This window comes from Dermacentor silvarum, unplaced genomic scaffold, assembly GCF_013339745.2.
Source record: "Dermacentor silvarum isolate Dsil-2018 unplaced genomic scaffold, BIME_Dsil_1.4 Seq531, whole genome shotgun sequence".
NCBI classification, from domain to species: Eukaryota; Metazoa; Arthropoda; class Arachnida; order Ixodida; family Ixodidae; genus Dermacentor; species Dermacentor silvarum.
The window spans coordinates 1,980-16,123 of NW_023606386.1; the positions used below are offsets into that span (position 1 = coordinate 1,980).

Here is a 14,144-nt window from a genome sequence, read left to right on the forward strand (position 1 = left end):
AAATGCAGCAGTCGCCCATTCTTCAGAGGCTGATCATCGCTTTGCTGGTTCACAAACAATGTGATTCCTCCGCTATCTGTAAAATTGCGATACTCAAAGGGTAATTATACATCAATCATTATTTGCAGTCTTCCGAGCTTGCGCTGCAGAATATATTGTCAGGCATGGCAAGCCGCTTCTTGGTCATTCTGTGGATCAGATCACTGACGCTGGCTACAGAAATGTGGGGAAAAAAGAACGGGCCACACAGCTCCAGAGAGGAATGAAAATCGAGAAGGTGTGCAGAATATAATGAACTGTATTCTTCCACACAAAAGTGTTACAAAGCTCACTAGCTGGTTACACGCGCTTGTAATCGGCGAAATGCTGGCGACCACATAAAAAAAAAACAACCTCACAATAGCGAGTAAGCACCATACCACGCTGGTGTTTTAAATACACGTGTCAGAGTGGAACTACGCACAATCTTTGCAAAGTGCTGATGCACCCGCTTAAAAATTCGAATTTCTCCTGCTTTCCACGCCATCAACCGCATGTAGCGGCAAGTAAGCACCATACTACGCTGGCGTTTACAAACGCGTCGGGAGTAGAATATGCAGTGTCGCTGCTAATTGCAGATGTACATATTTAGCACGTAATCCTTTTTAAATGTATCTTCTTTTGCACACAGTATAATTGATGATCTGCTAGTGGTCACCCGCATAGCAAATCTGCCGCAAAAGCCCTGCACTTAGTGCAGCTCTGTGCTGCGAAGCAGTTTCATAATACGCTAGCGAAAAAAATATTATTCGTTTCTGCTGGGTGCCAAGCCATGCGGGGATCCCAGGAAATGAAAAGGCGGATGAATGTGCAGCAACGGCAAAATACATGAATACTTCAAAAGTTAATATACCTGCTAGGGACGGGATTCAAGCAGTTCGCAAGGCACTCCTTTCAAACTGGCAACGCGATTGGAAATTGAAAGATAACAACAAACTTCAACTTATTAAACCTGTCCTTGGAGAGTGGAAGACATGCTATCATCAAGAACGTTTCATCGAAGTAATATTTTGTCGCCTTCGGATAGGCCACACACACATGACACATCATTACCTTTTGACAGAGGAGGAACAACCAACATGTGATAAATGCCATGAACCATTAACTGTAATACACATTTTAATCACATGTCCGCATCTCGAAATGCTTAGGAAAAAGTACTTCCGAGTTTTGTATAAGTCACACACTCCACTTCACCCGATGTTGCTATTAGGAGATGATGCACTGGTATCTCTGATTGACGTGTCAAGTTTCTTTGACGAAACAGGGTTTTTAAGTAAGTTTTAATTAAAGTGTATGCTCCATCTACAAAGGAAATTTTATCATCCTGTGTCTGGCGCAGCATAGCCGTAGCCGCTTTTGCGCCAATAAATCCAACTTAACTAACTAACATGCAATACAAAAGCACACTCACCTCCAAGGAGTACTACATCACCGCGGTAGTAGCCTTCTTCGATATCTCCATCGACATCGCACTTCCAATAAATTTCTTTGTTCTTCGCACAATCTTCTAAAGTAAGTGGTTTAAAATCCTTCACTAGGTGAATATCAACTATTGCACGGTACCCGTCCTTGTACACAACGTACGCTACCTTCGGAGTAGAAGGAATTTGATGGCCGCGGTGTTATAAAATAGACCTTTCTTAAAAACAAGCAGGCCACAACACTCTGCCTCTCCTGTCTCCACAGTCTCTACGATCAACCGCTCAGCGGTTCAGGATGGCTTCGGCTATAAAGTGGATTAAAAAAGCCAGAAGTCATTGCCGAGCCGTCAACACGTAATTAAATTACTTTTCAGTTTTATCAGTACATATTGGTGAGTAGTCAATTAATTTACTATTTTATTTTTACATATTTATTGACCTTTTATTTACATATTTTTATTGCTTGTGAAAGATACTGTAGGGTTAATGGAAAAAGCTAAGTATTTACGGTAATAACCACATGTATGCTAACTCTTATTTAAGGCACACGGCTGACTACTTGTTTCCACAGGTCAAGTAAAGCTCGATGCACAATCCCAGTGCTTCATTGAAGTTTATTCCAAGGCCACTCAGACGGCTCTGAAAGCTACTACAACAAAATCTGCAAAGGTGCAGGCAAGCCGAACTGTCGAGGAAGTGGGTGAGTGCCTGTCACGCCATTGTAATATGTACTTTTATTGCAGGTCTTGAAACTTGAAGCTATTATGGAACCCTTTATGTGCTGATCTCAATGGGGTACCCTTAGCAAATTCATGCCTCATTGCACTTCCAGCATGCCAGACTGATTTGGAATCCGCCTTTTGCATGACCCTACAGCGCATGCGCAGAACCCTAGCGGCCAGAGTAACAAACAATTCGTACGGCGTCGTCGACGACCCGGCCGTGTACCCCGCAGTCGTGTTGGAGGCGCGAGCAATAACAAAATCGCAGTTGATAAAAAAAACAACAAGAAGGTCCTGTCAGCGCGATGCCGTCAACATGTGCTGCTTATGGGTGTACTTCTCGAGGTGTGCCCGGCAGCAACATCCATTTCTTCCGCTTCCCATCGGTGAAACGTGATCGCCAGCGCCGTGAAGCATGGATCAGGGCTGTGAGGCGCCAAAATGAAGACGGCAGCCCCTGGGAGCCTTCAGGTTCGGCAAGGCTGTGTGAAAAACACTTCGTGAAAGGTGCGTATGCAAACGAACTACGAGCATTTTGCTTGCGACGTCGCTTATGCATTCGAGTAACTGATGCGGCGTCTGCTGCAAGTTATTTTCAGTGCGCGGCGGTGCGGCACTGCCAGTCTTGGCCCGCAGCTGTTGCTTTCGTGTATTAACAGTGATGAAGCTCGCACTACGGCTCTGAGCAGCACGACACAGCTGTGTACCTCTTCTGCTTCAAAGGGACAGTATACGACGGCAAAAAGAGCGAGCTATGGCTCACCAAGTGTCAACGCACGCGCGCTCCGACGAGCGCGCGCCCCAGCCGGGTCCGCGCGTCGTTCGGCATAACGCACTGTTGTTGATTACTTTGACCATCAAATATGTACCCGTAAATAATCCTTGTAAGTGTCAGGCGCGGATCCAGGGGGGATGTCCGGATGTCCTGACCCCCCCCTCAGATTTTTGCATCGCCCCCTCGCTGACAGGGGGATGGCCCTGTCGCAAAAAAAAAATATGGCCACCAGCATTCTTCAAAAGTATTTTTCGCGAGTACCAGTGGTATCATCCATGTAGAAGTAAAGCTAGCTCGCACACAGGCTTAGTTGTATTCCGTAGGAGTGTGGTGTCGCGAAGTTGCCGTTGTTATTTTTTCTCATGAACACCTTGGACCTCCTGGCGCCTGCCGTGCCTTACTCGTCCCGTCGGTGGCGTCGAAGGAACAAGGGGACGTCCCTTTTGCCAAGCACGCCAAGGTCCGCTCGAGCGCCTTCGCGCCTGATTAACTTAGTTCCCCTTGGGGTGTCAACGGTTGCCTCATTGGCTGTCATCGGTTCCGCGACCAACCCGCTTAATGAAAGAGATCTCTCGCTGAAGTGTTCACATATAAATAATAACAACTAACAGCTAAACTAAGAACAACGCATAGGCAACTTTTCTTTAACTGTAGCACTCATTGTGATCGCAGTTACACATTGACAATATCCAGTGCGAGCACAGTGCCGTTCGTACGCTACAAGTTTTTCATTGTAACTTCGCAGTTTTATTGTCCTACATTAAGCATAGGAGGCTCAAGCCCGCCGGATCCGTTTATCTGAGTGGGCGTTCTCGCGGAGCGGGGCGAAGCCTCGAGCCGCGGCTGCGAAGTGGGGGAGCGTGACGTCAGCGGCCAACGCCAGTGCGCGGGCCATAGGATGGCGTCGCGTGGTTAGAGAAACGGGAGCAGATGCGCGCCTTGTGTAAAAGGATGACGTCGCGTGGGAAACAAAACATGAAGACGCTGGCTCACGCTCTCGGCTACTACGCCACATCGTTATTCTTGTAGGTGTCGTCGTGAGTCTTCATACGCGGTGATTCGCATATCGTAAACAACCAGCGTAGTGGTTGCTGCGTTGGAGTGGAGCGTTACCTCCGTATTCAAGAACGTTCCTCTAGTCAACACACCACCACAACTCAAGAGAGAAGATGGCACCGCCAGCCCTCCACAGAAGTGGTCACTGAGCTTCATGATCATTCACGGGAATTCTTGAGAATTGTCGCGTCTTTATCAGTCGAGAAGCGGCGCTGTGCTCAACAAGGTAGAGTGGAGTAAGAGCATCGAGTCGAGGACTGTTTGAGAATACGGGAGTTAGTCCTCCAAAGCAAACGAAGGTGTCTCAGCCGAACACAAAGAATTTCCTTAAGGAAATCAAGGTGTCCCAACAGAACTCCAAAGACGAAACCGTGCTTACGCATTTATAACGAACCTACAAAAGATCATCCCAAATTTTATTTGAAGAAACAATACAGGCTAGATATACCGGGTGTTCAAAATTAAGCTTTATGGCTTTATTAAAATTATGCACTGGGAGGCACATGCAGACCACCTGCGCAAATCAGTTATGTGGCCAGGCGGACACAAAGTGAGATGATAATTATCGCTGTCAGCAGCCCAATTAACCAAAATTGAATAATTAACTTTTTATTGACTGCAGTAAGTGTGTATGTTTGTATTCAAAAGTTAGAGGCAGTCGTGTTTCTACACAGTTTCACTTGGAAGAATTCTTCGAGCGTGTCTGTGCAACGAGATATCCAACTCCAAATTTTAATTGTCGTTCGCATGATTATGCATGCAAGAGAGTGAGGATCGGCGCAAAGCTCCTCCCTGATGTGACGCGGCTGTTGGGTGCAGCGTTTAGTCTGACAACGCGGCGGAGGCATTGGCAAAGATAATAACTGCCCCCCTTCCCCTCACGGCTGGCGAAATGAAAAAAAAATCTAAGAACCCGTAACCGCTGTCGTAACCCGCGACCGCGCAGCCTGTAAAGATGGCGGCAGCTGCCATGCCGAGATAATGGCGCGAGCGGAGAAGCCGGAGGGCAGTACGCGTGCGTAATGGTGACTAGACGACCGGGCATGGTCCTTGTCTGGGCTACGCAAATAAAGTGACTGCTGATTTCCAAGTATTGTAACTTTTATTGAAAGCAAGAGCAACAACTGCACCATCAACAGCAGAAACCTTTTTAGCTATGCTAACGAATATTTCATACTGCCTCTTTAAGTTTGGTGTTGTCATGAACAAATCTTATGAAAACATTTTACCCATCAAGATGTGAATGCCGTAAAAATGTCCAAAATGCCTCCCTTCCACAGCAACGCAAAGCATAAACCGCTCTCGCGTCGACTCGATTATTCTGCGCAGTACGACAATTGAAATTTGGAGTCGGATATCTCGGAGCACGGACACGCTAGAATAATTCTTCCGACTGATACTGTTTAGAAACACGACTGTCTCTAAGTTTTCAATACAAACATACCCACTTACTGCAGTCAACCAAAAATAATTGTTCAATTTTAGTTAATTGGGCTGCTCATAGCGATAATTATCATTTCACTTTGTGCCCCCTTAGCCACATAACTTATTTGCACAGGTGGTCTTCGCGTGCCTCCCAGTGCCTAATTTTAAGAAAACCATAAAGCTTAGTGTTGAACACCTTGTATTATCAGGCGCAGCCGCCAAGCCCATGGTTGTATTGGGTAACGTCCTTTTCCTATAAGCTCAGAGAAACTGATACCTGGCTTCGCTACAGGTGTTCTTCCTCTTTCTGGGGTTTTACGTGCCAAAACTAATTCTGATTTTGAGGCACCCCGTAGTGGAAGGCTCCGGTTTATTTTTGACCACCTGGGGTTCTTTAACCTGCACTACAACGCAAGAACACGGGCGTTTTTTGCATTTCGCCTCCATCGAAATGCGGCCGCCGCGGCCGGGATTTGATCCCGCGATCGCGTGCTCAACGCCTGAGCTGACTGAGCCACCACGGAGGCCTACAGGTGTTGCTCTAGCCGTATAAAACGCGGGTTTATCGTGAGCAGACAGACAGACAGACAGACAATGAACTTTATTAAAGGTCCTGAGGAGCACCGCCGCCGTTCAGGGCGGCAGCGCAGCGGGCCACTCCCACGTGGGGACGGGGAGGCCGAGCCTCACCGCCGCGTCGTGGGCCCTCTGGACGGCCCTTAGCTGGTGCAGTAGTTCGGGGCTCCTTAGCTCGGAGCTCCACTCTTCTTCGGTGATGCGTTGAGGGCCATGTAATGAGGGACACCGCCAGAGCATGTGCTCTAAATTGCAACGCTCGCCACAATCGGGGCATTCCGGTTTAAAAGTGTCCGTGTAAGAGCTGAGAGTGGATAGACTAGGATAAGACCTGGTCTGCAACATTCGGAACGTTGCTGCCTGCGGCCTGGAGAGTTTCTCGTGCGGAAGAGGAAACGTTCGCCTGCCCAGCTGATAGTGCTTAGTAACTTCGTTGAATGTGAATAAAGTGTCTCTAAAGACCTCCCGACTAGTCTCCGAGGTACCACCTCCGTCCGACCCGGCACGGTGGGTTAGCTCGCGCGCGCGGGTGTGGGCGACCTCGTTGAGGTTAGTTACAGAGGACAAGTGCGACCCGAGGTGAGCCGGAAACCAGGTGATGGTGTGTGAGGAAATGACCCTATCGCCTAGGATGCGAGCGACCTCGGGCGAAACGGAACCTGATGCAAAGGCCCTGATGGCCGTGCGAGAATCGGTGTAAATTCGATGTCTACTGTCGTCAAGTAAGGCGAGAGCTACCGCGGCCTGCTCGGCTCTGTGGTATTCCTGAAAGATGCAGAGTTGAGAACTGCGCCACTGTGATCGACCGTGAGCAAAAACGGTAAATTTCGGTAAATAAGAAAGGCTACTATCATCATCATTATCATCATCATCATCATCATCATTGACAGAAGCTGACCCCCCCCTCAGAAAAAACCTGGATCCGCCCCTGATGCCGTCATTGGAAGCTTGCCCTTGGTATGGGTATGTTCGTACCCATAGACGAATACACAGAGATATGGCACGAGATCACTTGCACAGGTTGAACTCACGGTATCGCACATGAAGTGTGGTTTGTGGGCGATCAGCCCGCAACTACCACAAATGCGTATAGCAAAGGTTTGTATGTGCATGTGCTGGTAGGAACGGTGAAAGCTCATGTGTGGACGACGTCGTTCCGAACTGATGAACTTGCAGAACACATTTTAACTGATGGCATGGCAGAGTCAAGGTCGCGTGCTCGATATCTGCACTTCGCTATGGGGGAACACGAAGCGCACTTGAAACCTCGACTGTTTTTTTTTCGCAGTGGTGGTGTTGTAAAAAACAACAAATTTATTTTATCGTAGAAATTAGTTTTTCCGGCCTGCCTGATATTTCAAACATTTCTGCAGCCCTGTTCCTGTCGAAAAAATATGAATCGGCAACTGTAGTTACTTTCCACGCACAAACTGAAGTGCCAAAGAGCGACAATGCCCCTGCATTCGGTGCACATCGCGCGCCGCTGACAAGCGACCGGAGTTAAAGGCTTCTGCGTCGTCTAGGCGACCTCCGCGTGCCCGCTGACTCTTTTTTTTTTCCCCCTCTGTTCCTTATTTGTCTCCACCTCCCCACCTGGCATACCTCATTGAGAAGTGCACTCGCTACACAGCTTGTCTGAGAAATTTTCTGGCATCCGAATTTTAACCGTTACATTTAAACCTCGATTTAACGAAGGTGGTATAATATGCAATTTCCTTCATTATATTTCAATTGTTGCATATTTAAATTGTTGCGGTTCACCCTCGCACGCTTTCACTCACACCTAAAGCATCCTGTCGTGAACGGGGGGGGGGGGGGGCACGATAGGATATTATTGCACTTGGACTTTATACGGAACATGATGCTGCTCCACTTTGGCAGTCCATCTTGGTCGTGTGGCGTGTGATTTGAAAGGTATGCTCACAAGCAGCCGCATGTAGTTCAACCATTTGACCTTCTGTGTCCGCGGAAGTTTCCATTGATTGTCTCAATATTCTTTCGCGGCAGCAGTGGAATTTCATTATATTGTAATCATGTATAAACATGCTTCGTTATATTGAGGTTCAAAATACATATTGTTCTATGGACAGAAAGTTATGAAAAAGTTAGATACTTCATTATATCTTGAATTTTGTTACATTGAAGTTCATTATAAAGTTTCCGTGCGTATACATTGAGTTCTATGGGAACATAAGCGGGAGTCAGAAAAGACTGCATTATATCCGGTCCTCCACTATGAGCGGTTTTGTTATAAGTGGTCTGAGCTGTACGTGAAGTAGTAGTTATTTTGTTGTAATTACGTTCCATATCATAGAATGAAATTTCCATGACTTTACTACTTAAGAAGCTTGTGCATTGTTTCCTACTTTAAGTATGAAACGGAGTACAGACCTCAGAGATGTGCTTATCACCACAACACAGCAGGATTTATATGTGTAGAACTGGGTCTTGCATAGATAAGTGTACACTGCCCTTCCTGCTAAAGTGTTGTTTAATTGCAGCTCAAATTGAGCACAGATTTAGCATTTTTGTAGTGGGTTCAGTTTCATATTGTGACTGTGAGCATTACTTGCCTATTTTGTTCATAATAAATTTATAGTGTGGGTTGTTTGTCGCGGCGACACACAAAAAATAAAAAATTTTGCTGCAGCGTAACACTGGTGTCATCTGTCAGTGCTTTGGTGATATTTGATTTTCACCGTAGCAGTGACAGATGGCACCACTATTTCGTTGCAATAATGTTAGAATTGTATCTCCGAATGTTGAGTGAAAGTAATAAATTTACATGGTTGGCGATTTTTAATAGATCTAACTTTAAGCCTTTCTTGCTTGTACACTTGCTTGATCTTGCTTGTGTGATGGCGAAGACAGTGTTTTTGTTTTAGATAGGTCCAGCTTAATGTTTCTTTGTCCTTGAATATGCTTTGTCAGGGCCTTGGCAGTCATTAAAGTGCCTTGAATAAACTAGTTTCCTTGAGAGCTTCTGCGAACCTTGCTTATGCAGAGCATCGGCGAGCCCTCGACACAGATGACACTGAACACGTTTCACTTTGCGGGTCGAGGCGAGATGAACGTGACTCTGGGGATACCGCGGATGAGGGAGATCCTCATGGTAGCCAGTGCCAACATTGCAACCCCAACCATGGACCTACATTTGCTGCCACAGCCGGACATTGAGCAGCGTGCTGAGGAGCTACGAGTCAAGATCACATCCATCAACCTTTCACAGGTGCTTTTTCCAAGACACCACCCACTCTTTAGTCATGTAGATCCTGTTTGATGATTGAATTGTGGTTCTAAAAGGCAACAAAGGAAGATAGGTACAGCAGAACATGCGCCAGTCAAGGTATTGTACGTACGCTATTTTAGGGCGCATTACTCTCTTGTCCTTGATTTGATAATGAAGTGTGTGCCGACTGCACTCTGCTGTTCAATTTGACTTCGTGCAGGAGCACTAGTTCATTTGTGGTTGATTCCAGGAACGGCAAATAACAGGGCTCTTCAGTGGCTGCCTTTTTCTCATTCATTTGCAAGGGCCACAAGGTTGGCAGATGCTGCACCAGGGTGACTTCTGGAGATAGTTTCACTTATGTGGTATGTGACGAGACTTGTCAGTAGACACAACACAACAGTGCTCTTGGTACTCTGCGAAGATGGCGAGCTTGGCACAATTACTAAATTGCTGCTGGCTGTATACGTGGGTGCGTCTGGTGCCGAGTCACGCGAAATCTCGTAAAACTGCAACTGTCTCCAGAAGTTATCGCCCGAGGATATTGCCCCTGCACTTGCGTAACCGGAACTCATATGGCACCGTGCATGGCACTTTTTACAACTGGTTCAGAAAGTGCAGGAATGCTGTCAATGGGAGGATAAAAATCAGTTTTTAGCAGAAGGTAGCATGTTTTCTATGCATTCACTGCCACCCAGCACGAACAAACAGTGGCCATTGGTGTCACTATCGGAATCAGTCACATGCAGGTTGACTGTCAGTTTGAATTATTTGGTGAAGACCAATTTAAGAATCAAAAAGTCTGAAATGTATGGTTGTTGTCCAGGTCCTTAATCTTGATCGTATTGACCAAAAAACCAAATTAACTGGAGCCAAATTAATGGCAGTCTACTACAATGAAATTTCGTTTCTACGAAAACCACCTAAACAAACTTTTCAAAAATTTCCTGCTGACTGCTTATAGTTTCAATGTAAAAATATTTCAGTACTACGAACTTCAGAATACCAGACTTTTCAGAATAATGGTCGTTATTCAGTTTCCGTGTCATGTTAACAGCACCTCAGTAGTACGAACTAATATTCCGAAATCTGGGGATTTTTAGATTTCCGTGTATCGTTTACGGTCACCGGTACAGTAGGTTAGTAGACGGCAAGGTTCAGAAAGCGGACGCTGCAGCGCAAGGATTTGGAAAATCCAAGATGGCACCGAAGCAAAAAAAGATGCTGGGAGAATACTTTTTTGTTTAAATATTTTTCTATTGCGGAGGCGACGACGCATCAGGTTTTGTGAGCACATGCTCCGTGCAGACAAGTGTCACATAGCAGCAGAGGCTCCTCTCTTCCTCCTTTTGCCCTTGTTTCTGCGCATACCTCTTCTTTCTTTTGCATTTATTTTTGCGGCCGTACCAGATATGTGCGCGGAGAAATGTAACCTTCGTGCTCGCAGGGATGCCCCACAGTCGCACTTTCCAGACGGTCTCGTTTACATGCGCTTGCACTTTGTTATAGTTCAGGTGTCTGCCTCAAGCGAGACAGTTGCGGTGTCCATGGCAATGAATGTGAAAAACGCACAAACAAAAAGAAACATTACACTTTAAGGCGACATGGAGCTTCTTCTTTGGCAGTGGTTTGCTCGGCGTCAGCATCTCATTTGTGCTTGCCACTTGCTATATATATATATATACGGTGCTGCGTTGGTGCGTAGAAAATAGCAAGGAACAGTGCAGGCCGAGAGCCAACAACGTTTTCGTGGTTAGCTCCAAAGGTGACAACTGATAAACTGATGGGTTGGTGGGCGAAATGGTTAATTTTGGGGCTTTCACTATAACGACATTTCAGAATAACAAACAGTTTGCCACGGTTCCCTGAATTTCATTATATCGAGATTTCACTGTATATATCTAACATGAAGATTCAGTGAGGAACCTGCGTGCCATCATCGCCCCATGGGTCTGCTTCTTGACCCACAACCTTTCTTGGGTGGAGAAAGTCTGTTCCGAGACCTCGATCCAGGGCAGGCTTTACACCAGCCATCACTTGTACCTGGGATCAACAATACAGAGACGCCAGTGTCTTAAGTGCTCCAATCCAGCATTTACAGCAGATGTCCGCCATCTACTTCAGGCATGACTTAGGACAAAGGCCATCTGCAAAAGAGTACTTAGGGATGCTAACTTAAGAACTGACCAAACTAATGACTATGAACAATGGCCTATGGACAATGCATTTCATAAGTTTCTGTTGCAGTGTCTCCATGCAACGGGCCTTCGTGCTTAGGTAGAATTTCATTCCCACATTATACCACATGGCAAACCAGATGAAAAAAAAAAATGAAAAAAAATGAAAAAAAAAAAAAAACAGATAAAGTAATGTAAGATAAAAGTATGTGATTGGTGTAGTGTACCAGTTTACTTGATAATAACTAAAACAGACTAAATACCAAATTGGGCCACAAGCAGCCACAGTCTGCGCTGTCACATGTCAGTCCAAAGATACTGTAAAAATTTGTTTCTTGACCAGTTTTAGGTAATGTATTAAGCTAGTTGCACGTGGAATATTCTGAAGCGGTACTAGCATTTAGCATCCAATGCTTGTGATGGCGTGACTGTGGCTTAGGTGAGAGGAGATTGCTAGTGCTGATTTCAATGTTGAATGTCTCGATTGTGCGTGCTGCAGGTTGTGCCATCTTTATTCTACCATGTGTTTAGCAAACAGTTCAATCTTTTTCTTCTCTTTCACTGCCTGGCAACCACTCTCCCAGGTGCTCGAGGAAGTGTCTGTCAAGGAGACGCTGCACGTCAAGGGAAGGTCGTAAGTGATCGTTTTGGTGTCATAGTCATTTTCTGGTGAACATTATGCATCACACTGTCCTCAGTGGGGCACCCGCCATCTACAGTAGGAGTCCAATTGAGTTTTCACTTGTGTAATCGGGGCATGCTTGTTACAAACGGCATATGTTTTCAAAAGAAAATCATAACCGAATCAATGCATACACATACCTGCCAACTCTTGGGATTTTATCGGAGGATACCCGATATTTAGTGCTTCTCTACGATCGTTGTATCACCATCTATAATTTTATGTTTTTCGTGCATGCCCACTTGTGGCAAAACTCTTCAAATTGATGCAATACAGTTGCCGAGCAATATTTGAAATCCTTGTATTTCGGACGTAGACACAGCAGCATAACCTACTCATAAAACCAATGTATGACTGCAACTGAAATGTTGGCCAATGTTACGTAATAACATTTGATAAGCTACACAGACATATCTGTGGCTCAGGTCATTGCTGCTGCGACTTAGACTCAAATGCCTGTTGCGAGCACCCCTACAGAAGAAAGTCTGCAAAATTTTTGATAAACAGCCAACATTTTCAGTAATGAATAGGGGTGGGCGAATGCTCGAATATCACCGAATCGTATAGAGAATGTTCGGATGATTCGATTTGGGAATTGAATATCTACTATTCAATTTCTCGAATACAGTGGAATCTCGCTGATACGATTCTGCATTATACGTTTTTCGGGATAATACGTTTGTTGTTCTTTTCCCGTCCAATGTCTTACAGAAGCAATGTATTTTGGATAATATGATTTTAGGAAGATACATTTTATTTTCCAGTTCCCATGAAGATCGTATCAACGAGATTCCACTGTATTTAATATACTACTCGGTGTAGAGACCCATGCATTGTCGTGTGCGCCACGGCGCCCCTCGTGCTTGGTGTGGCCCAAGTGAGAATTTTACTTTGTTTTCGGCAACAAAGGTGCACTGCTTGTGCGGCGGACGGGTCGCCCTGGCTGATGCAGTAGCATACTTTGTCAGTGCAAGTGCTCCCCAACGTCAGCCCAATGCAGGGATCGCTTACGCACAGTGCCCGAGCACTGCAATTCTCAGAGAAGCACCATGTCAGGGTGCGTACAGGTCCTTGAAATCCTTGAAAACCCTTGAAATTAAAAATTGTGTTTTCAAGGCCCTTGAAAGTCCTGGAATTTTTTTCCTTCCTTGAAAATCCTTGAATTTCGTGAGCAATGCACTTGACATTGCGACCTCCTTTCTGGGGTAGATCGGCGTCGATCTGACAAACTCCCCATTTCAGAAACAATATGCCGGCGCGAGCACACATGGTTCCGTTTTGCAGAACTGCGTGGAAAAAAAAATGTCACAGTTTCGCCCTAAGGGCGAAGCAATGAATGCGATAGCAACACAGCAATGTCATACGAAGTAAGGTGAGCGGCTTTGGTAACAATATGAATTGTAGTAAACATGAGCTGATTAAGTAAGCAGGTGTGCTGCGGCGTAAGTAGACCGACATGAAGAGAGACTCGATGGCCACGAGAAGGCGCGTGTGAAACGGTGGTGTTGATGAGAAGCGCTTCCCGTGGGCAGCGCGTGCGAAGGGACACACCTGTAGCGCTGCACTGCCGACCCGGGCAGCATTGCATGTGTAGCGTGCGTTGGAAAATGTGGCCCGACTATTACTAACTGACTGAACAAGTGTGGTGTGAGCGCGCACAAACAAACATGAATAGATCACACTGAATGACTGCAGACAACGACTGTCAAAACGCTGGCAGCAAGCGCATACGCCGCAGCAACGAGCGAAGGTACGTGCGGTCTATCGCTTCAACGGAAACTGAGCGGCGAATGTACGGCGCATAAAGGTCAGAGCCGTGTGGAGATAAGCGACGGTGCGAGCGAGCGACGAGCGCGGTTGTTGGCAGAGTAGAAGTGCGCCCCCCCCCCCCCCCCCCCCCCCCCCCCCCCCCGCTCCCTCCGGCGCTGGCTTCCCGCTTTCTTGCTTGCGCGTGGGAGATTGAGTGCGTTCGCTCTCCGTGATAGCGCGCCTCCCCGCACGCTTCCGCTCGGGCATACGGCGCGCGGCGAAGATTTTAT

At 46.4% G+C, this 14,144-nt stretch overlaps 1 protein-coding gene across 1 annotated transcript in view; it reads left to right on the top strand.

Annotated features, from left to right (window-relative positions):
- The first annotated feature begins 9,024 nt into the window (after nt 1-9,024).
- The window catches only part of LOC119435212 (DNA-directed RNA polymerase I subunit RPA1), a 38,184-nt gene continuing 33,064 nt past the window's right edge, over nt 9,025-14,144 (top strand). Inside the window, exons 1-2 of the mRNA XM_037702129.2 lie at nt 9,025-9,246; nt 12,008-12,057. Of these exons, the coding sequence (XP_037558057.2) occupies nt 9,046-9,246; nt 12,008-12,057 (251 nt within the window). The 5' untranslated portion in view covers nt 9,025-9,045. The remainder of the gene's footprint in view (nt 9,247-12,007; nt 12,058-14,144) is intronic.